General features: G+C 28.3%; 2 protein-coding genes across 2 annotated transcripts; both read left to right on the plus strand.

Annotated features, from left to right (window-relative positions):
* The first annotated feature begins 16,281 nt into the window (after positions 1 to 16,281).
* On the plus strand, positions 16,282 to 16,875 carry LOC140173765 (pectinesterase inhibitor 2-like). The gene has a single exon (XM_072198341.1). It carries the CDS (start codon positions 16,282 to 16,284, stop codon positions 16,873 to 16,875), a length of 594 nt encoding a protein of 197 aa, XP_072054442.1.
* Positions 16,876 to 22,998: 6,123 nt separating this feature from the next.
* Positions 22,999 to 24,475, plus strand: LOC140173766 (BIIDXI-like protein At5g11420). Its single transcript, XM_072198342.1, has 3 exons — positions 22,999 to 23,005; positions 23,766 to 24,024; positions 24,059 to 24,475. Exons 1-3 carry the CDS (start codon positions 22,999 to 23,001, stop codon positions 24,324 to 24,326), a joined length of 534 nt encoding a protein of 177 aa, XP_072054443.1. The 3' UTR covers positions 24,327 to 24,475.
* Positions 24,476 to 25,183: the final 708 nt, after the last annotated feature.

The following is a 25,183-nucleotide window of genomic DNA, read 5'->3' on the forward strand; positions in this document are numbered from 1 at the left end:
CCTTGCAACCTCGCTGCCTCGCCGCCTCCGCCATCTGCATCTGCTTTCTTGCTTTCCTGCTTTTCTGCTTTCTTGCTTTCTGTTTTTGCTTTTTGGTTTGGTGTTGTTTGGTGTTGTTGCTGTTGTTTGGTGTTCTTCGTGTTGGTGTTGGTGTTGGTGGTGGTGGTGGTGGTTGTATGGTGTTGTTGCTGTTGTTTGGTGTTCTTGGTGTTGGTGTTGGTTGGTGTTGGTGGTGGTGTTTGTGTTTGTGTTGGTGGTGGTGGTGGTGGTGTTAGTATTGATGGTGGTTGTGGTGGTAATGTTGGTGGCAGTGGAGGTGGTGGGGTGAGGAAAGTGAAGAGGAAAATGATGATGATGAGGGTATTTTGGTCCAAGAATTCGGGGAAGGATGATTTTAAAGCGTTTTTGAACGTTGTAGATGATTTTAATAACGAAAAAAAGTCACGGACGATTTTGATTTTGATCCAAGACGTTAGAGACGAAAACAATACTTAACCCTAATTTCTACGTTAATCGTAGACCTTTCTTGGTGTCTTCCATTGTGCTGATTTTCGTTTTACATCACATATAATAATATTTAATCATTTACTAATGAAACAGTCAATGAAACCTAATGCATGTATAGCATGCCGTTCGTACTTGTTCTTTCTTTCAATTTCCTAAGTTTTCATCTTCTTTCTTTTTTTTTTTTTAATGCAAAATGAAAACGAAGAACCAAAATGAAGAATAAGCACGTCAAGATTATTGCTAGCTTTCACTCCACTACCACCGAAATAAATTAGCGACATTTAAGTTATGATAGTTTGAGAAAGTCCTTCATAGAGATTTATAGTTATTCTTTTTTTTTTTTGAGTATCTTAATTAGATTTTAAAATTATTATTTTATTAGAAAATATTAAACTTTCACAATTCTAAAATAAATATGAATATTTTTTAAATGATGTTAAGTAATTTTAAAATTTAATAACAAACTTAAATTTTTCTTTTGAATTCAAACAATTATTCATGTTTCTTCAGATAATAATGACTAGACAAAGATAAATTTTGCTCTCATATCACATATTAATTATTTTATAAATTTATTAATTTACGTACTTTCAATTAAGGCTGGCAATGGGTAGGGTAGGGTAGGGTTTGGACTCTACCCTAACCCTACCCGCGGATTGAAAATTTTATTAAAATTTTACTACCCTACCCGCGGGTTGAGAATCACTCAACCCTAACCCTACCCGCACCCTAAAGTTCTAAACCCTACCCTATCCGCAGAAATATCAAAATTTTCAAAGTAAATATAAAATTTAATTATTTTAAATTTTATACATATTAATAACATAAAAAATAAAAAACTAATGCTCTAAATTACTAAATTAACTAATTAGTTTAGTAGTTGTTCACTTATTGTAAGTCATTACATAAGGAAAGTTGTGGGTTCAATTCTTACTTCCTTCACTATATACCTATTTTTTAATAAAATATGTGTTATATATGAGGTGCGGGTAGGGTAGGATAGGGTACACCCTAAATCCGTACCCTACCCTACCCGTAGCGGGTCGGCCGGTAGCCTACCCTACCCGAACGGGTTGGACCGGGTTGGGTACCCGCGGTAGGGTATGAATTGCCAGCCCTACTTTCAACCATTACTAGTGTAATAACCCGTGCCATGCTCGTGATAAAACTGAAATTATAATTTTAAATTATTCTATTAAAATTAATTTGAATTGTAATAATTTAATTAATAAATAAATAATATGATGTGCATTGTTCGTGTTTTTTAAATATAGTATTAAATGTATTAACTCGAATGTAGCTATTAAATGTATAAAAAAATTATGTTTGAATTATGAATTCTCTAAATGAAATTATCTCATTTAAAATATTTAAATTATGATTTCAATCATAAATTACAATTATGATTTAAAATTTTTTTTTGATATAATATTATATTTTTTTCTTCATTTTATTATTAATATGTTGATATTGTAAGTCTAAATTACAGTATTTTACTTAATCTTGACTGAAAAAGAAAATAGTTACGTGTTTCTATCATTTAATTTATTTAATACACAATGTGCTAACACTAACGATATTTTTTTAAAAAATATATTGATAAAAATAGATATAATATAATTACAAATATAACATAAATAAATAAAATATATAAATAAATACAAAACCAATATCTTTACCAATGTCTTTGTTAAATTTTATAAATTAGAGAATAAATTATGTATTTGGTTGCTTGGTGATGACATAGATGATCAAGTAATTAGATTGTAAATTGATCTCATAGTGTACATCTTATTTTTTTCTCATTTTTGAATGAAAGCGAGAATTAAGGGAGTAAGTAGTAATATATAAAAAAAAATTGCACCACAACACATAACTATAACCTAAAGAAATATTCATATTAAAATTTTACATACTGCAAATCATGAAGATCAATCACAATGTACTGGTCACTTCTCTCTATTTTTGACCATGATATGAGTTTTTCTTTTCTAGTCAAGAATCTAATAACATCTAATTGAAAAAAAAATGAATTAAAAGTACCAAATTAAGGACAAATGAGTGAATAATATAAGAAATTATAACTTCGAACGTGTATAAAATAAAAAGAATTTACTGATTTATTTTATATTAAACGATAAAACTAACAATAGTATATTAATAAAAGGATATACCTTTAAAAAAAAGTCACAATACAATTTTAAATATTTTCATAAATAAACTGTTAAAATTTTTGTTATCGATAAAATGATGCTATTATACAATTTTTTGGCAAAACTTAAATCAAAAGGAAAATCATTTTGTGTGGATTAATATAAATTAATTACGTACCAAATAAGTAGAATCGTTCATTTGTTTGTTTCAATATATCAGCATGAGCAAGCAAATTAAAATGATTATCCAAAATTTTACGATCATCGACCAAATGTACTATACCTGACTCCATCTTAAAAGATATTTTGCACGTGTGTACAGTCAGAAGATATATTCTACTTGATTTCTCGATCTCAAAATTTGAGAAGACATAGACTTTCTTTTCTACCAATTCATTCTCAAATATTTTTGTCAAATAATTCTTGATTGAACAATGAATTTTATCGTATTTCAAAACAAATTAAATATAAAAGCTATTAGCATTTACAAAGCTATTAAAAAGAATTGTCTTTGACTTGATTGAACAATGAATTTTATCGTATTGCAAAATAAATTAAATATAAAAGCTATTAGCATTTACAAAACTATTAAAAAGAATTGTCTTTGACTTGTGAAATAGTGTACTTATAAAATTAACTTAAAATATGAACTACAAATATTTATAAGAATTTAATTTTGATGCACTCACAGTGTAAAGTAGTTTTACACGTGTATCCAATTACGTAATGGCACATCAATAAAAATAAATACATTTTACATACATTGACCGCATGAATGGTCATCCAAAAGAACGGATGTGATTGCTCGACTATGTAAAACCCTTTACACTGTCAGTGCATCAAAATTAAACTCTATTTATAAATTGAACTTAGCATTAATTGAAAAAATTTAGTAAATGAATCAATGAATCTTATCATCTATTAGAATTATTTCTATGTAAACCGTCTTACTCTTGTCAAACTTGAATGGAACTTTTTATAGCCTTATAATTCTTATCTTTATTTTTCATACTTTCTCTTCGTATAATCTACTATAGGTGATACTATTAATAGGATCGTAGTCAATAATCATTAAGTATGAAAAAAAAATAGAATAAAGATTATGTGAAAATTATAAATTTTTTAAATAATAAACATGAAAGAAAATTTATTGCTTATTATATATACTAATAATATGTCAATAATTTTAAAAATTTACTAATAATACTAATAGTTTAAAGATAATTTTACTATAATTATAATAAATTTAGTTATTACTCTAAATAAATAAAATAAATAATATATTTAAAAACTAAAGAAAAAAAGATTAGCGATAATCATGTCTAGAATGTTTCCATGTTTTTTTTTTCATTTTTTTTTGCTTGCTATTCTTCACTGCAATGTTAGATAAAAAAACTCTAAATTTAAAATATAATAATAAATATGTCATGTAACAAAAAAATAACAAACTATATAGCATATATATATATATATATATTATTGCTATATAGGGAGTCAATACACAAAGATATGTTATCGTAATAAAATATCACACTATGAATAATTATATTTGTCAAGTAAATTTATTTATATTCTATATCTATTATATTATTTTATGTAAAATTAAAATCTACTCTTTTAATTTATATATATATATTTGCAATACACAAAGATATGTTATCGTAATAAAATATCACACTATGAATAATTATATTTGTCAAGTAAATTTATTTATATTCTATATCTATTATATTATTTTATGTAAAATTAAAATCTACTCTTTTAATTTATATATATATATATATATATATATTTGCTTCTTACATTGTCTAAAATTAAATTGAGATTATGTCTAAAGGCTTAACATGATAAACAGAATATAATTAATATCTAATATTTTAATAATTAAAAACCTAAAATAAGTTAATAGATAATAATAATAATTAATACCTAAAATATCATATATATATATATATATATATATATATATATATGTTTTTTATATTGTCCAAAATTAAATTGAAATTATGTTCAAAGTCTTAATACCGTAATTGAGGTATAATTAATACTTAAAAGTTTAATAAGTAAATACCTAAAATAAGTTAATTAAATAACAACAATTAATACCTAAATTATTGAAAAAGAATTTTTAATAAATGTGAGGAATAAAAATAAAAAATTAATAAATAATATTAGTGTTTAAATGAAAGAGTGGATAAAGAATAATAATTATAAGTAAAAATAGTATTTTTATTTTGAAAAAAAAAAACACATGAAAAATTGTTTAATAATCCGTGTCATGTACATGATAATAAATTGTTCAATAATTCGTACTATGTACGTGATAAGTTTGAAATTATAATTTTAAATTATTTTATTAAAATTAATTTAAATTGTAGTAATTGCGTTTATTTTTTTTTAATCTGGTGTTATGTGTATTAACTCTAATATAGTTATTTTTTATTCTACAATTAAGTAATAATTTTTTATTTTTTATATTCATGCATATTTCTCAATCCCTTTTCATATGTATGATTAACATTTTTTTTTAAATGGTGATATTTTAATTTTTTTTCACGTATTTTTATATATTAGCAAGAAAGCAAAACCACTTATTGTGACTTTTTTCCTTTTTCGCGCCTTAATCTTAATTAATCAATTTTGTGTCCAAAACAGATGTTAGTTAATCTTAATTAAACTTTTAATCATTCTAATTTATTGATGAATTACATTTTTCTTAAGGGGAATGCTAGGTAAACAATGACCATTTTAAACAACATGAACAACCACCAATCAAATAAAAATACACTACACCTTAATTTAATGCTCTTAATTAAATTTACTCTTTTAACCCTATTAATTCATATTGTTCACACATTGTTCAAAAAAGTTGTTGGTTACCTATACTTTTCCTTCTCTTAATAATTGCATTACTAATCTGAAATACAAAAAAAAGTGATACATAAGAAAACAAACTTAAAAAAAATCATATTAAAAAGTTTAAAAATAACATATAAGTCATAATTAAATTGACTTTTATTCTATTCAATGGCATTGCATTAATGCACCAAAAGACCGGTAGTTTCTGAAAAAATACAATATGTTATAAAATTATTTTTAATACAAAAAGTTTAAGAGAAAAAAATTTAAATATAGTACCAATCTTTGAATTGCATCTTCAACGTGGGCACGAATTTTTTAAAATTGAACTTAAATTGAGGAAATTCGATCTCATTATATGCTCCACTTCGAATATTTTTGGACAAACGTAGATGGGATGTAACTTGAACTTGACCTACAAAGCTCCTTAGAAACAATTGTCCAATCAAAAAAGAATAACAGATTAGAAAAAAATGCTTTGATTCTTAGATTTAGACTCACTAACCACAAAGAAACACTATATATAGCATTTAGTAGTACAAAAATAATTATAGAAATTCATTATTGCAATATCAATTTACCACTATGAACGTTAGTATCATATTTATAGCAATTAGAATTATAAATTTATGTTTAACTTTTTATATAATTATAATTAAGATATTTTTTAAATCAGTATAATTATGCATTATTCATTAAATGCTAATTGTAATATAATTCTAATAAAGATATTTTTTAAAATAAATTTAGAAGAGAGAATAGTGCATTTATTTTGAAAAAAAATAAATTCATGAGAAATTGACACCTTACTTTCATTAGTTGGGGGAAAATCCAATTTTAGAATATTAAGTAGATTATTTTATATAATTATAATAAATATATTTTTCTAAATTGGTATAATCATGCATTATTCGTTAAATGTTAATTGTAATATAATTATAATAAAGATATTTTTCTAAAAATAATTTTAGAAGAGAGAATAGTGCTTTCATTACATAAAAATAGTACTTTCTAAAAATAAACATATTTTCCTAAATTAGTATAATCATGCATTATTCATTAAATGCTAATTGTAATATAATTATAATAAAGATATTTTTTTAAAAATAATTTTAGAAGAGAGAAGAGTGCTTTAGTTATATGAAAATAATACTTTCTAAAAATAAAGATATGTTCCTAAATTAGTATAATTATGTATTATTTATTAAATATTAATTATAATATAATTATAATAAATATATTTTTTAAAAAATAATTTAGAATAGAGAATAGGAAAGTCCATTTTAGAGGGAAAACAGAGTCATGAGAGATCGACATGTCACTTTCATTAGTTGGGGAAAAACCCAGTTTTAGTATATTAAGTAGATAGATTATATTTTTTTAATTTAAATTTAGGACTTTCAATTCTTAAACCAAAAAAAATTCAAAATATTTGTTATGATGATTATAATTGATGATCCAAATTTTATAAATTTTATAAATAATTGTATTCTTTCTATAAAAAAGTAAACTAACTACTAATATAATTAAATAATAATTTTTTTAATAATTATAATATTAATAATTAAATTAATTTTTAAATTAAATTATTAACAAATTAGACCAGAAATAGAATAAAAATTCTAACATATCCTGCTATTGTGACTGTTCCTCTCAAAGAAACTCAGACTAAACTCATTTCAAAACTACTCCTCATAATCAGCAACTAAGTGCCTCTAGGGATATCAATGGGCAGGGCGGGGCGGGGGCGGGGGAGGCCTCCCTACTCCCCATCCCCGCCCCTAAATTTACTTCCCATCTCCATCCCCATTTTTTACAGGGCCCATTCCCCATCTCTCTAATAGTTTTGACTAATTATTAATTTTCATAGTAAAGTTGAAAGTATCCATCCTATACAAAAATAACAAGATTTTATATAAAATGTCCAAACGTCAAGATGGTGACTTTCAAATGACGCGGTGGGAGACGTCATGGCGAGCCAGAGCACAGAGCACAGAGCAGTGGACGAGGGTCGAGGTAGGGGACACGGCATCAGAGAAGAGAATAGACACGACGATAGAATTGTGGAAAGGAACGCCACGAATATAGAGAACGACACGGTGAGGGTGATGGAATGGTGAGAGGTGACAATGCAGTAATACGGGAGAGTGGCGAGGGGGTGACTGCAGAGAGGTTGGATGGAGTATGGATGATGTTAGAGATCTATGAACAAAAGAAGGGTCAAATAAGAATCAGGAATTTTGAGTCTATATATATATGGCATGTGAAATGACTAAAAAACATATATAAGAAATAAACTATTAAGGACAATTAAGCAAATTTAGAATTTCAGGGATTAGCGAGGACGGAGCGAGAATTTCCGCTCGGATTCCGCGCCTATCTCAGAGAAATTTCATCCCCCCATCTCTATCCTCACGAAAAAAATTTCTCACAATCAGATCTCCATTCAAAACAGTCCCCACAAAGATCTCCATATCTCGAAGAGTTTTGCCATCCCTAAATACCTCTGTTCATAATGAAGAAGTCCCCCCATTCTTTCAAATTACAATCGCCATCACATGCTAATCAGATAAAAAACTGGTCACTCCAAACCCAAAACTTACTTCTCTACTGTCAAAATTGACTTAGCAATCGAAACTCAACTTAAATCTTCATCTATAGTCTTAAGCATCCCTCACTCTACGTTGGAAGAGTATAATGTTTTAATTAGAACTAGAACAAATGCATTATAAATTATGAGTAATTAATTATCAACTAACTTAATCAAAATATATTTTCAGCAGTAAACAAAAAATATATAAGTAATTAATTATTAACTAATCTTATCAATGTATTTTTCATAAATTAAAATATTCATATATAAATAATATACGTATAATTTAGATACTTTGTTTAAAAAATATTGGATATGTATTTTTATTTAATTTTTTTTAAATTGTATGTGTTATTTTAATGTGCATATCATATTTTAACATATATTTTATATAAATAATTGATTTAGTTATTAATTTTTTGTGTACACCGACATAATTGTTATTTTTTTATATGGAAAATAATGAATGACCAGTCAATAATGCTAGCTTACAAACAAAATTTAATATTTTTTTATCAATATTTGACCAACTCTAAATACTAAAAACTAAATTTTAAATTTTAAATTCTAAATCATAAATTATAATAATATAAAAATAAAATATTAACATAAAATATTAATTAATATTAATAAATAAATATTAATCCTAATCTGTTGTGATAAGTGTGAAGTGGATATGAGGTGGATCTCTATGTTACTGAAAATATCAAGAGAGATTATATAATTAATTAAGTTTAAAAAGGTGACCCCTTATATGTATATAAACAGGGTTTTACTCTAAAGGAATATGAGTAAATTCCCATAGTGGTCCTCGAGATTGACGCCGTGCACCAAAATCGTCCATAAGATTCTAATTGCACTAATTACGTCCCTGAGATTGGAAAAATTGCACCATAGTAGTCCCTGAACCATTTTCCGTTAACGATGCGTTGACATGACTTTATGACGTGGACTTTTGGTGACACGTGTCACATCATGGTTTGATCACGTGTAACAGTATGATGATGTGTCGGTCAACGGCACGTGGCATGCTGACGTGGATGGGTATGCCACGTGTCACAATGCTATTTTACCATGTGTCGCAATGCTATTTGTCCACGTGTCATCCACTATGTCATCGTTACATGTGCACTAAATTGGTCCCCTTACTTTACATCAAATGACTCATTTTAGTCCCTAAAATTGAATGTCATACACCAAATTAGTCATTTCATCAGTTTTTTCTTATTTTTTTATAAATTTAAAATTCTCATTATATATTTAAATACACTAATTTTAGTTTTATCTTTTCACAAGTTATTTAAATACAAGTGTTTTATAAAATATTTTTAAAATATTAGTTTTAATTATACAAATTTTTTTTCAATATTTTATTAAAAGAATGATGTGACATATTGATATTGATTTAATAAAGAGTGTAAGTTAACAGTATAATAATATTCCTTAATACATTTTTTTTAATATTTAACACTTTAATAAATATTTTAGGAATACTTGATAAGGTACTTATTAACTAATATAAATTTATTATTCCCATCCATTTTAAGAATGTCCGATTTTTCATATAATTAACTTCTCACTAAATTAATAAGATAGATTTATACTGTCGACTATAATAATTCATTTTATCTATAACTTCTTTATGCGGCTTTTTCATATATTACATGATTAATCAATATAAGTACTTATTGTAACCATGACTTGAACAATATTAAAACAGATACAAATAAACACAAGAGACAATAATAAAGTTTTGGTTTTAGTTAACATGTACTCTAATGATACAAGTTAACATTATTAATTAAAAAATTTATTATAAAATATGTATAAAAAAATATAATTAAAATTAGTGTATAAAAAATATTGAGAATTTTAAATTTATAAAAAAATGAGAAAAAACTGATGAAGGGACTAATTTGGTGCACGGCATTTAATTTCACAGAATAAAATGAGTCATTTGATACAAAGTAAGGGATCAATTTGGTGCACATGTAACAATAACATAGTGGATGACACGTGGAACACGTGGCATAATCTGACACGTGTCAAAATAGCATTGTGATACGTGGCATACCCATCTATGTCAGCATGCCACGTGTTGCTGACCGACACGTCATCATACCGTTACACGTGGTCAAACAATGAGGTGACACGTGTCACCAAAGGTCCATGTCAGCGCGCCGTTAACGGAAAACGGGTCAAGGACTATTATGGTGCAATTTTTCCAATCTCAGGGACATAATTGGTGCAATTGGAATTTCAGGGACGATTTTGGTGCACGACGTCAATCTCGGGGACCACTATGGGGATTTACTCAAAGGAATATACACATATGAATAATAAACATCTCTCTCTTTATACAAAAACTTTTTTCCTCTCTCTTTTATAAGTTCCTAATATATATAATAGTAGTAAATATATAAGTTACTTCTATTATTATAGTGAGATAATTATATTGGTGAATATCAAAATTAGAGTCTTCTATTTACATTTTTATTTTATATTTTCCTTATTTATTTATTCTACAACACGTTATCAGTACGAGACTTTGATCAAATTTAAGGAAGACTCTAGGTAACAATTTTTCATTATGTCGAAGCTCTCTCATCTTGAATTTAATGCTCTTGATATATCTAAAAACAACTATTTATCATGAATACTAAATGTTAAACTACATCTTGATTCAATGGATCTTGGAGATACCATTAAGGCTGAAAATAATACATTCTAGAAGGATAAAGCCAAAGCTATGATTTTCCTTCATCGTCATCTTAACGAAGGATTGAAAAATGAATATCTCACAATAAAAAATCTTGCAAATCTGTAGAAAGAACTTGAAAAAAGGTACAATCATCAAAAGGCGGTGATACTTCCTCAAGCTCGATATGAATGGACGCACTTGCGTTTACAGGATTTTAAATCCATAAATGAATATAATTCAGCAATGTTTTGAATCACCTCATGAATGAAATTATATGGGAAAAAGATATCTGATAATGATATGTTAGAGAAAATTTTCTCGAGCTTCCATGCCTCGAATGTGCTCCTGCAACAGCAGTATCGAGAAAAAGGATTTAAAAAGTATTCTGAGTTAATTTCTTGCCTTCTTGTTGCTGAACGCAACAATGAATTACTTTAATTTTAAGAAATCATGAAACGCGCCCATCTGGCGCTCAGCTGGCGCCACCCATTTCCTGAAGCAAATGCGAGAAATCATAACCCCAGAAGAGGTAAATGGCAAGGTTTTGGTAACAAGAAAAATTATGGAATGAAGAAGAATTATGTTCACAAGAGAGGATTTCACCAGAAGTGGGATAAAGAAAGAAACAATGGGCAAAATAAATCAATTGAGGATAAATATTTTCGTTATGGTAGAAAGGGCCATTGGTCGCGTACCTATTGTACACCAAGGCACCTAGTTGATCTTTATCAAGCATCTTTGAAAAAAAACGACAAAGAAAAGGAAACAAATTTTGTTTCAAATGATGTTAAAAATTTCACCACTCATTATGATGTATCTGATTTCTTTGAGGATTCTGAAGGAAATATTAGTCATTTGATTAATGATGAAATAGTTTAATATATGTATTTGTTAAGTATTCATGTGAATAAATAATGTAAGAAACTTCTTGTTAAGTTTTATGTATTTGAATTTCAAGTGTGATATATATGAATAATGTTTGATAAAGTATTTATGAATTTCAAAATTAAGGAATGTGCCAAGATAATAATAATAAAATTTTTATACTATACTTATAAAAATATTTTCAATCAATGAAATGATTTTACTGCATAAATATTTCTACTCATTTTATTATTATTAGTCTTTGAAGAGAATGGCAAGGACATATAGTGAAGATATTTGCCTTGTGGATAGTGCGAGTTCGCACACCATTCTCAAAAGTAATATATATTTTACCCATCTTGTGCCAAAAGAAGAATATGTTAATACTATTATTGGCTCAGGTAATGTGATAGAAGGCTCTAGAAGAGTTATAATTTTGTTTCTTGGAGGAACAAAATTCATAATAAATAATGCACTATTATCTACCAAGTCTCTGAGGAACTTGTTGAGTTTCAAAGATATTTGCCGAAATAGATATCATATTGAGACAATGAATGAGGGAAATCATGAGTACTTATGTCTCACAACTCATTATTCAAATAAAAGGGTTATATTAGAAAAGTTACCCTCACTTTCATTTGGGTTGTATTATATTAGAATTAGTGCAATTGAATCACATGCCATTATAAACCAGAAGTTTACTAGCCCAAATGAATTTATAATTTGGCACGACCGATTGGGTCATCTGGGAACAACCATGATGCGGAGAATTATTGAAAACTTCCATGAACATTTACTAAAGAACTAAAAGATTCTTAAATCTAGTGAATTTTGTTGTGCTGCATGTTCTCAAGAGAAGTTAATTTTAAGGCCATTACCAGTAAAGATTGGATTTGAGTCCCCTAAATTCCTAGAAAGAATTCAAGATGACATATGTGGACCTATTCATCCACCATGTGGATCTTTTAGATATTTTATGGTCTTAATAGACGCATCTTCGAGATGGTAACATGTGTGGTTATTATCTTTTCGCAACCTGGTGTTTGCGAGATTACTTGCTCAAATTATTTGATTAAAAGCACAATTTTCAAAAAATCCAATCAAAGCAATTCATCTTGATAATGCTGGTGAATTTACTTCCCAACTTTTTGATGCTTATTGTATGGCTAATGGAATAAGTGTTGAATATCCAGCAGCTTATGTTCACCCACAAAATTGGTTAGTAGAATCACTTATTAAACGCCTCCAATTAATTACTAGACCCTTACTTATGAGAACAAATCTCCCAACTTCGGCTTGGGGCATGCTATTTTACATGCCGCAGTACTTATTCGTTTGAGGCCAACGAGTTACCATCAGTTCTCTCCTATGTAATTAGCTTTTAGTCAGCAGCCAAATGTTTCCCATTTAAGAATATTCGGGTGTGTGATATATGTTTCCATTGCACCACCTTCTCACACCAAAATGGGACCCCAAAGAAAATTGGGAATATATGTCGGATGTGATTCTCCCTCTATAGTAAGGTATCTTGAGATACAAACTGGAGATATATTAAAAGTTCGATTTGTGGATTGTCATTTTGATGAATTAAAATTTCTAACATTAGGGGGAGGGAATAAACTTCCTGAAAAGGAACTCAATTGGAATGCATCATCATTGATGCATTTAGATCCTCGATCAGGGTAATGTGAACTAGAAGTTCAAAAGATTATACATTTGCAAAGGATAGCAAATGAATTGCCTGATGCATTTTTTGATACAAAGAGGATAACTAAATCCTATATACCGGCTGAAAATGCTCCGATTCGAGTTGATGTCCTAGTCGAACAAATCGCCACCTAAGCAAATTCATGCCAGAAGCGTGGCAGGTCTGTCGGTTCTAAAGACAAAAATCCCTCGAAAAAGAAAAGAGGTAAATACTATTCCTGTTGAAAAAGACATAGTAAAGACACCTGCAGTTGTCCAAAATTCTAATATAATTTTAACGCCAGAAGACGTTCAGGTACCTGAAAATTGTGAAAATGACGAGATCTCGATAAATTATGTCTTTATAGGAGAGAAATAGAACCGAAATAAGACAATTGTCAATGAAATATTTGCATATAATATGGCATTAAATATCATGCATGAAAATAAGGATCTTGAGCCAAGATCAGTCGAAGAATGTCGACAAAAAAATGATTGACCAAAAATGGGAAGAAACCATGAAGGCTGAGCTAGACTCACTTGCAAAATGTGAAGTCTTTGGACCTGTAGTCCGTACACCAGAAGATGTGAAACCTGTTGGATACCGATGAGTATTTGTGAAAAACAAAATGAGAAAAATAAAGTTGTACGCTACAAAGCTGGACTTGTAGCATAAGATTTTTCACAAAGACCCGGTATAGATTATGAAGAAACATATTTTCCTGTAGTGGATGCAATAACATTGCGTTATTTGGTCAGTTTATCCGCATATCATAAACTACATATGCATTTAATGGATGTGGTAACAGCATACTTATACGGCTCATTAGATCATGATATCTATATGAAAGTCTCTGAAGGACTAAAGATATCTAAACTATCTAATGAATATTCACATGGGTTATACTCAGTCAAATTTCAAAGATCTTTATATGGTCAAAAGCAATATAGACGAATGTGGTATAATCGTCTTATTGAGTATCTGGCAAAAACGGATTTAAGAATGATGATATCTGCCCATGTGTTTTCATAAAGAAATCTGTATCTGAATTCATTATAATTGCTGTGTACGTTGATGATATCATTGGAACTCTTGAAGAGATTCCAACAATTATAAAAAGTATAAAAAAAGATTTTGAGATAAAAGATCTTGGAAAGACTAAATTTTGTCTCGGCCTGCAGATCGAGCATACAAAAAATGGGATCTTTATTTATCAAACAACATACACAGAAAAGATCTTGAAAAGATTCTATATGGATAAGTTACATCCATTAAGTACCCCAATAATTGTAAGATTTTTGGATGTAGAAAATGATCAATTCCGTCCTAAAGAAGATAATGAAGATATTCTTAGTCCTAAAGTACCATATCTTAGCGCCATTGGAACGCTAATGTATCTTGCTAATAATACACTACTCGATATATCATTTGCTGTGAATTTACTAGCAAGGTATAGTTCCTCTCCAATCAGAAGACATTGGAATGGAATCAAACAAATCTTTCGACATATTCATGGAACGGTTGATATGGGATTGTTTTACCCATATGGATCTAAGTCACAACTAGTTGGCTATGCAGATGCAGGCGATACTTGTCTGATCTATACAAAGGGAGATCTCAAACATGATATCTGTTCACATATGGTGGTACAGCTATTTCATGGAGGTCCACAAAACAGATGATAGCAGCAACCTCCTCTAATCATGCTGAAATACTAGCGATACATGAAGCTAGTCGCGAGTGTTTTTGGCTTATGAGTCTGATCCAATATATTATGTCATCATGTTGACTGATTGATTATAAGATAGCTCCAACTGTCCTGTTTGAAGATAATACAGCATGTATTGCTCAACTTAAGGGTGGACACATCAAAGGTGATAGAACAAAGCATATTTCTCCCAAATTCTTCTTCACTCATGATCTTCAAAATCAAGGGACAATTGATGTCCGACAGATCCGCTCAAGTGATAATCTGGCAGATTTATTTACAAAGTCACTCTCAAAATCCTCTTTCTTGATAAGGTTTTTAATGAGCCAGTCCCCATCAAAGGATATTGTATTCTTTTTCCTTTACTAAAATTTTTTCCTATTTGGTTTTTCTTTAGTAAGATTTTAGTGAGACATAATTCTAAATGGTCATTCAAGAGGAGTGTTATGATAAGTGTGAAGTGGATTTAAGGTGGATGACTATTTCTCTATGTTTTTGAGAATGTCAAGAAAGATTGTATAATTAATTAAGTTTGAAAAGGTGACCCTTATATGTATATAAATAGAGGTTTTGGTCCAAAGGAATATATACACATGAATAATAAACATCTCTCTTTATACAAAAATTTTCCTCTTCTCTCTTTTATACGTTCCTAATATATATAATATTAAGTTACTTATATTATTATAGTGAGATAATTATATTGGTAAATATCAAAACTAAAGTCATCTATTTACATTTTTATTTTATATTTGTTTTATTTATTATTCTACAACATAATATTTTTCTTATTATATATCATACAGCTCATTAATTATTATATAATTAAATTAAATTTTAAATAATAAATTTTGATAATATAAAAATAAAGTATTAATCTAAAATATTGATTAATATGAGTAAACAAATTTTCCTTTAATAATTTTTCTTTGAAAAAGTCTAAAGAATCAATACTTTTATTAAAATTTGACCAGCATCTAATTAGCAAAAAAAATTGAGTAATCTTACATCATTAGATGTAATCTCACACCATTAAAAATATAAATAATGACTAATTGATGACTACAAATCATAAAATCTACTCCTATATCATTCCTCTTTTTCTTTTACTACTCGATCGTTATCAGCTCATTATATAACCAGCAAAGGGCTAGCTAGTTAAGGCAATCGGAAGAAGAAATATAATTGAATTTGAAGAAGCCAATAACAATGGTTAATTTCTATGTTAATCGTAGACCTTCCTTGATCTCTTCCATTGTGCTGATTTTCCTTTTACTTGATGCATCCTCATTATCCTATGCAGCAAACAGAGTTGTGGAAATAAACGTAATATGCAAGAACAAAGACCTGATGGAAGACGACGTACCCTTCCGTGTGTGTTACAACCTTCTAAACTCAATTCCTGGTGGTGCAAAGGGTAAAGATCTCGTTACCCTAGTACGGTACACAATTGGCGTGGTACGTGCCAAAATTACGAACACAATCCATTTCATCGACTCTTTGATTGTGAATTCGCGTAATTCTAGTTTAAAGGATCACTACGAGACGTGTTTGGACCACTTCGGCGAAGAAGGCGCGCTCGGCAGCATTGATTACAGCGGAGAATTGTTGGAGAAAGGAGATTACCTGGGCGTGAATGTGGCTGCTAGTGCTGTCAATACCTTTATTGATGATTGTGTTTATGGAGAATCACCATCTGATCATCCTTTACCTGATCCATCTAGGCTCCCTCAACATGCTTCTAACGTTGAGAAACTTGTTGACATAATTATGGCTATTGCAAAGTTACTATACACAGGTTAATAATTAATTAGTTTAGCTAGTGCTTTAATTTGTACTTGAAGCTTAAAAGTTGGTGTTCATTGTTCAGGGTTTTTATGATATATAAATAAAGGCCAACAATATAAATAATACGAAATGAATTAATCTCCACACACAAGTCTTTTTGCTATACAAGTCTTACAAGTTCTGAAATTCACTTACTTTTAAAACGCGCCTCTTATAACACACGCTCTTTCTTAACAGATTTTTCGATCAACGCGCGCACGTTCTTCTTCCTTTTCGTTATCGTTGTCATCAACACCATCTCTTCTTATTCCTCCTCCTTTTTTCATTGGATTTTCTTCTCTTCCTTTCTTTTTCTCTTTCTCCCCCATCATCAATTATCTCGTTGTTAAATATAATGAATAATTCAAGTTCAGATTGTCAATTGAATCAGAACAAAATTGATTATTATTTTTTAATCCAATCAAGTGACTGAGGTGTGGTTCAATTCAGAAGAAAAAAATACATTAGAGGAAATATTTTTCTGTATTTGCAGCAAATTTGGGTATAACACGAAGATATTTGGGTGTAAAATGAATATATTTGAGTGTATTTTTATTCTAATAAGTTCTGCATAATTCAAAACTCTTTTTTTTTCTCCTCCTCATCTTCTGGTGCTGCTTTTTTTTTCATCATCATTACCATCTTCTTTTTCTTTTTTTCTTATTCATCTTTCCTTTTTGTTTTACCTTCTCAAGTTTCTTCTTGTTTTACTCTGTTAACAAGAATAAAAATAAAAAAAATCAAACAAAGAAGAAGAAGAAACACATAATGCTGCAAAATTACTTGAAAGAAGATGAACTAACATTTATTTAACTAAAAGAAAGAAAGAAATAAGGAAAAGAAGAAGAAGAAGAAGAAATGCAGCATTAGAGGAAATATTTTTCTGTACAAAAATGTTATTTGTACGTTAAAATCAGCTACCAATATATTTGTGTATAAATACATGCGTGCTTTAATTTATTTTCAATGTATATTTGTATTCCGGTATGTATTTTATACTGGTGGCTGACTTTGGTGCCTGATTTTAGTGTACACGTAGCATAACTCATTTCTATATTTGCAGCAAATTTGAGTGTATTTTTATTCTGATAAGTTCTGCATAATTCAGAACTATTCCTCTTCCTCCTCCTCATCTTCTGCTGCTTCTTTTTTTTCCATCATCATCACCATCTTCTTCTTTTTTTCTTATTCATCTTTTCTTTTTTGTTTTACCTTCTTAAGTTTCTTCTTGTTTTACTCTTTTAACAAGAATAAAAACAAAAAAATCAAACAAAGAAGAAGAAGAAAATACATAATGCTGCAAACTTACTTGAAAGAGGATGAACTTATATTCATTTAACTAAAAAAAAGAAAGAAATAAGGAAAAGAAGAAAAAGAAAAAAATGCAGCATTAGAGGAAATATTTTTCTGTACAAAATGTTATTTGTACACTAAAATCAGCCACTAAAATCAACCACCAATGTATTTGTGTATTAATACATGTGTGCTTTAATTTATTTTCATTGTATATTTGTATTACAGTATGTATTTTATACTGGTGGCTGACTTTGGTGGTTGATTTTAGTGTACACGTAGCATAACTCATTTCTGTATTTGCAGCAAATTTGGGTGTAAAACGAAGATATTTGGGTATATTTTTATTCTGATAAGTTCTGCATAATTCAGAACTCTTCCTCTTCCTCCTCCTCAACTTCTGCTGCTGCTTCTTCATCTTCATCTTCTTATTTCATATTTTTATAATTCTTTTTAGGAGAAAAAATCAAACAAAGAAAAAAATACATAATGTTACAAAATCAAAAGAAGAAGGAGGAGAAACACGACGATGAAGATGAAACACACGAAAAAATAGGAGGAGAAACACAAAGAAGAAGGAGAAGAAGAAGGAAGAAGAGGAGGAGGAGGAGGAGGAGAAACACGAAGAAAAACTGATAGTTGTGATTTTTATCGAGGAAGAAGAAGAAGAGTCGTTTATAATAGTAAAAGAGCGCTTTGAAAACGTGATGCGCATGTTAACACGCTTTTGTGGGTGAGTGTAGCTTCTGTTAGGTTTGGTCCAACTTGTAAGACTTGTAATGCAAAAAAACTTGTATGTGTAGCATAACTGGTACGAAATATATATTTGTGCTTGAGTATGAATGTTAAAATAAATGAATGATAAGTTTATTTATTATTTATTTAATTTTATCTTTCATTTTAAAAGTTAACCATCATTTTTAATACAAATTAAATCAAGAAAAATATATATTAGGAGGACAACAAATCTAGACATTTTATCTAGCTATTATAAAAACAAATTACACATTTTTAAACCGTAAAGATTAATTAAATTAAAAATTTGGTGAAATTATAGAATTAATAAATTAATTAAACCAAAAAATTAAAGCAATAAAGTGGGGCTAAAAATTATCCTTTAGGCTTTGTTTGGATATAGAAAAGAAAGTGGAAGGAAAGAAAATGGGAGAAAAGAAAATGAGTGGAAAGAAAATAGAAAGAAAAGTAGAGTTATTTGTATATTGTTTGGATTAAAAGAAAATAGATGGAAAGAAAATAGAGAGAAAATTTTCTTTTGTTTGGATGGAAAGAAAAGTGAGAAGAAAGAAAATCATAATAGTATAAGATTACATTAATACTCTTATATATATTATATATAAATTATAATATACTAATATATTTAAATTATTTTTTAAATAAAAAAAGTGTTTCTAATTATATTTTAGAATTTTAATGTATTATTATTATAAATAATAATATTTGTTAAATTTATTTTTTTTATTTTCTATTAAATATTATAAATTTTGTTTTTAATTTTAATAATGGATATGTTAGTAATTTTACTTTTACTTTGAAACTTTCAGCAGTTTTCTTAGCAAGTTGGGAAAGAAAACTTGGATGTGGCCCTACGTCATTATTTTTCTTTTCCATCTAATTTCTGTGCTGATCCAATTAAGAGAAAATTTCATTTTCCTTTAATTTTCCTTCCTTCAGTTTTCTTTCCTTCTAATTTCCATTTATCCAAATATAGTGTTAGAGTATATATGTTTACAAGTTTGGTTTTCGGATGATTTTGAAGAAAAAAAAGAAAGGTTTTAATTAGTTTTATTTTTTGAGAGGATAAGGATTTTTTAGGTTTTTATTAACCTTCCAAAACCCGTCAAACTCTTCATATTTTCAAATTCTCTAAAATTAGAGGTTTGATATTTAAATTTAAATTATGTTTTTCTAATAAATTTTTATATTATCATTTATTTTTTGAGTTTTAATTTTAATACACTGATAATATAAACTATTTTATATATTTATTTAATTATGTTTGTTTTTTTAAATGACCAAAAACATATTGAGTCATTGATTTTTAAAAGTAGTTATTTTTATTAACATAATGATATATAATTATATATACATGTAAAATTTATTTATACATAATATTTTAATAATAATTAAAATTGTAAAAACTTAGTATATGTATTTGTATAATATACAAATAAATATTTATTTTTTTATATTTATGTATAAAATATGTAAAATAATTTTTGTATGAACATATTTAACTTATATAGAATAAGCTCGTATATTTTTTTTTTGTCATTTATATGAATACTGAATAATGATATAAAAAGAACTCAAAAAATATTTGAATTTAATAAAGAGAAAGGTATAATACAATAAATAAATATCTCAATATATATATAAAAAAATATACGTACATACACAACTTTTTGGAAAAACTAATACTTCAATTTATAAGAAATTGTCTTATAAAAAATTAAAAAATATATTGTAAATAAAAAGTTCAAATAATATTCCATTTAATGCATATATTAAATTCAAGGTTATACAATAACCTAATTAATAACCATGACAATGGTTAAGTAAAAACATAAAAATTTAATTTAAAAATAATGTAATTTTAAAGGTCATAACCTGTCAATATAGTAGGAGACATATAGACTAAGATTAACTAAATTTAAAATTAGAAAATAATTTTTAATTAATAATGCAATAATTTAATTACAAAATAAATAAATATAAATATAATATATAATTAAATATTTTAGATTATATATATTAATTAAAAAATATAACATATGGTTATGCAATTAAAAAAACGTAATCAATTATATATTATTAAAATTAGATTTTTGTAGTTAATAGCATAGTTGACATGATATGTTTTTGAAGGTATTTTTTATTTATTTTATTTGATTTATTTAAATATATTATTTATTTATTTATTTATTTTATTACAATAAATATCAAATTATTTAATATTTTATTTGACCATAATAATTAGAACTAATCAATTACATTAATAATTTGATTTGACTAAAATAAATGAATTGATACTATAAGAAAAAGTATTTTTTTTTACGCCAAAAATCGACGTTTATTTCTGCCGTTGATAATTTTCGACGGCTTGCTGTCGATATTAATAAAAATTTAATTGAAAATGGAATATTAAAACCGACAATCAGGTCGTCGATATTTTTATAAAGCATTAATTTTTTTTCTATTATAGTCACATTATCGATGCACTTGAGGTCAAAAATACTTTAATTTAAAATCGATGCACATAATATCTATTCTGTTATTTAAAATATCGTAAAAGATATCGTCGATAAATTTAAATGGTCTAAATTGCTTTCCAAACTAAAATTAACAGTATAAATTTAATATATAAAATAGATGCTAGGAGTGTTATTTTTTTTTTAAATAAAAATCGACCCATATGCCGTCGATTTTTATAACCACAAACACATATACCCGCGCCCCCCTCCCGCTTCCAAAGTGCAGAAACGCAATTCTCCCAAATTCTCTCGTTCAACCCCAAATTCACACCATTCTTCGCTGCTGTGGTCGCTCCGTCATGGTTGTGCCGCCGTCGCATTCTGTTGCTGCCGTGTCACTATCGCTCCTCACATTCACGCCACCGTCGCTCCTCTTCCTCGCGCTGCCGTAAGAGGTAAATCATTTGGAGTTTCAATTGACAAGATCAAATAATTTTCTCTTTATTGAAGAAACCTGAAAAGTTCTGTGATTGGTTGGGGTTGAAATTGATGTATTGATTGTGTTAAATTTTCTCTTTATAAGGAATGATTTGCAGAAACTTCTGAATTTTGAATCGAATTCTTCAATGTGATCGAATTCGTTAAAATACATTTTTGAATTTGTGGAATGCTAGGTGATAAGCAAGAAAAAGATAATGGGAACGTCGCTGGTTTCGAACGTAAAGCGCGAGGTTTCGATCATGAGCAAGCTCAACCACCCAAACATCGTGAAGCTGCACGAGGTGCTGGCGACAAAGACCAAGATCTATTTCGTGTTGGAGTTCGTTAAAGGCGGTGAGTTATTTGCTAAGGTTTCGAAAGGGAGGTTCAGCGAGGATCTCGCTCGCAAGTATTTCCAGCAGCTTATCTCCGCCGTAGGGTACTGCCCTCGCGCGGCGTTTTTCACCGTGATTTGAAGCCGGAAAATCTCTTGCTTGATGAGAATGGGAATCTCAAGGTGTCCGATTTTGGACTCAGTGCCGTCAAAGACCAGGTCAGCCCCAAAATACTGTAATTTGCATTTACAGCATCATTTTGTTCTTTTTGTTCAGTTAAATTGTTGGAGAATTTGATTTTTCACAAGCAATTTGAACAAAAAAAATTCTGTCAAAATTCTTCCCATAATGAAATGCTAGAGCTCAAATTAGAGTTTAGGGTAATTAATGTGATAGATGATGGATTTTAGAATCCTGTGTTTAGGGTAATCAAAGGTGCTGGAGGATTGCTTCTAAATTTATGAATTTAATTAATTTGTTACAAAATTAAATGATTTGTTGGAGAAAAAGTTTATTGGTCCCATCATGATTTGGATATGTGGTTGTAATTCTAGCTGCAGTAAAATTTGCAGTTGATGTTGCTGTAATTGTTGTAAAGGGTTACAAAATTGTAACATCAATGCCGTAATCTTGATTGCAGAGTTTGAAATCATGGCTTGCACATTAATTTAGTAATTTATATTGAGGATAATTATGGGAACAATAATAATGACTGGTTAAATTAATATTTTCTGGAACATCTTTCTTGCTCTAAAACAATTAATGATCTCTCTCCTATAATGACAGGTAAACCTTTATTAAGAGTAGGTCCAATTTTCGATTATGATTCCTAGGAATTTTGCACAGCTTGGTTATTTAAAGAGACAAAAAATGTCTTATATTTATAAATTATTTAAAGATTATATCTTTAAAGAAATGTAAGACTTGTGGTAATTAGTATTGGAGTGTGATTTTTTTTAAGTGAAAGACGAAGGAAGAAAAAAGAGAAAAGGAAAGCAAAACATAGTAGCAGAATGAGTTAGTTGATTAATCCGAGACCCACTTCACTCACCATTCTTCCAGAACATTCTTCCAGAACATTCTTCCAGAACAATGGAAAAATCTCAACTAAGTCGGAAGTGGATTTTTTTAATTGGAAAAGTATAAGTAACTAACAAGATTTTTGAACAATGTGTAAACAATGTGAATTAATAAGGTTAAAAGAGTAAATTTAATTAGTAGTATTAAATTAGAGTGTAGTATATTTTCATTTGATTGGTGGTTGTTTATGTTGTTCAAAATTTTCATTGTTTTCTTAGCACTTCTCTTTTCAATTATACAGGATTTTCTTTTGAAAGTTCATTTGCAAATTGGAATTTTATAAGCTTAGTTCACATTTTAGTATCTCCAAATTATTTATATATGGCGTATAATTTTTAAGATAGAATATATGATGAAATTGAGTTCTGTCCGTTAGATTTAATTTTAAAAGATTTACAAATTATTCATCAACCATTTCAAAAGTAGTATTTTGTTCTAACTTTTTAACCTATTTAAAATGTCGCAGAGAATATATTGAAGAATGGTGAATTTGAAGAAGGACCATATGTATTCCCAAACACATCATGGGGAGTGCTAATCCCACCCAACATTGAAGATAGCCACTCGCCTTTACCGGTTTGGATGGTCGAGTTCCTCAAGGCTGTGAGGTACATCGACTCGGCCCACTTCTCCGTCCCCCAAGGGACAAGAGCCGTGGAGCTAGTAGCCGGTAAAGAGAGCGCGATCGCGCAAGTGGCGCGAACCGTCCCGGGCAAAACATATGTGCTCTCATTTGCAGTTTTTTTTTTTTTGGTCATGGCTCTCATTTGCAGTTGGAGATGCAAGCAATTCATGTGAAGGGTCTATGATTGTTGAAGCATATGCTGGGAAAGACACCCTAAAAGTGCCTTATGAGTCCAAAGGAAAAGGTGGGTTTAAAAGGGCAGCCCTAAAATTTGTTTCTGTTAGCCCAAGAACGAGGGTCATGTTCCTTAGCACTTTCTACACTATGAGGAGTGATGATTTCTCTTCTCTTTGTAGGCCTGTTGTTGATAATGTTAAGTTGCTTAGTCTTCGTAGGCCATAAAAAATTATAGTGTGTGATGGGTTTGGTCCATTAAGTTGTGAGGTCAATTAATGAATCAAAATATCATATATGGTTTTCTTGAGTCTTGGATATTTATATTTATATATTGTTAGGAGAATATATTATTATATAAAAGTGTTTGTTTTTTTTTTCAAAGAAGAATATAAGAGATGCAAGAGTTTTTAAGTTTGTTTTGCAATTTTATATGAGATGAGTGTGTATATCAAAGTGTGTATGTTAGGTATATATTAAAGGCTATATACCACATAGTTGAGTATTATTCCTATAAAATCTTCTATGTAATTCAATTTTCCAAAATAAATAGTGAAACATAGATTATTGATCATTATTGTTGCTTTCAGTTGAAGTACTATGTTTTAATTTAGTTTTAATTTCTTAGAGCTAATAATTAGTATTAGCATTAAAGTTAAATAGGTTTAATTATTCAACTTTCAAAAGCTAATTTAAGAAATGAATAATATCTTATATTTTTAAATTATTTAAAAGATATATTTTTGAGATGGATAATCCTGATTATTAGATAAATTTTGATATTATTTTAAAAATAAAATTAAATATATAACTTAATTTCAAAAATTAATTTAAGAAATAAAAAATATCTTATATTTATAAATTATTTAAAGATTATATTTTTAAAAAAATGTAAAACTTGTGGTAATTATTGTTGGTGTGTGATTTGGTTTGTAGATGAAAGAGGAGGAAAGAAAAAGAGAAAAAGAAAATAAAATATAGTAGCAAAATGAGTTAGTTGATTACTCTAAGACTCACTTCACTCACTATTCTTTCATAACAATGGAAAAATCTCGACTAAGTCCAAAGTGGATTTTTTCAATTAT

This window comes from Arachis hypogaea, chromosome 6 (genome assembly GCF_003086295.3).
Source record: "Arachis hypogaea cultivar Tifrunner chromosome 6, arahy.Tifrunner.gnm2.J5K5, whole genome shotgun sequence".
Lineage (NCBI taxonomy): Eukaryota > Viridiplantae > Streptophyta > Magnoliopsida > Fabales > Fabaceae > Arachis > Arachis hypogaea.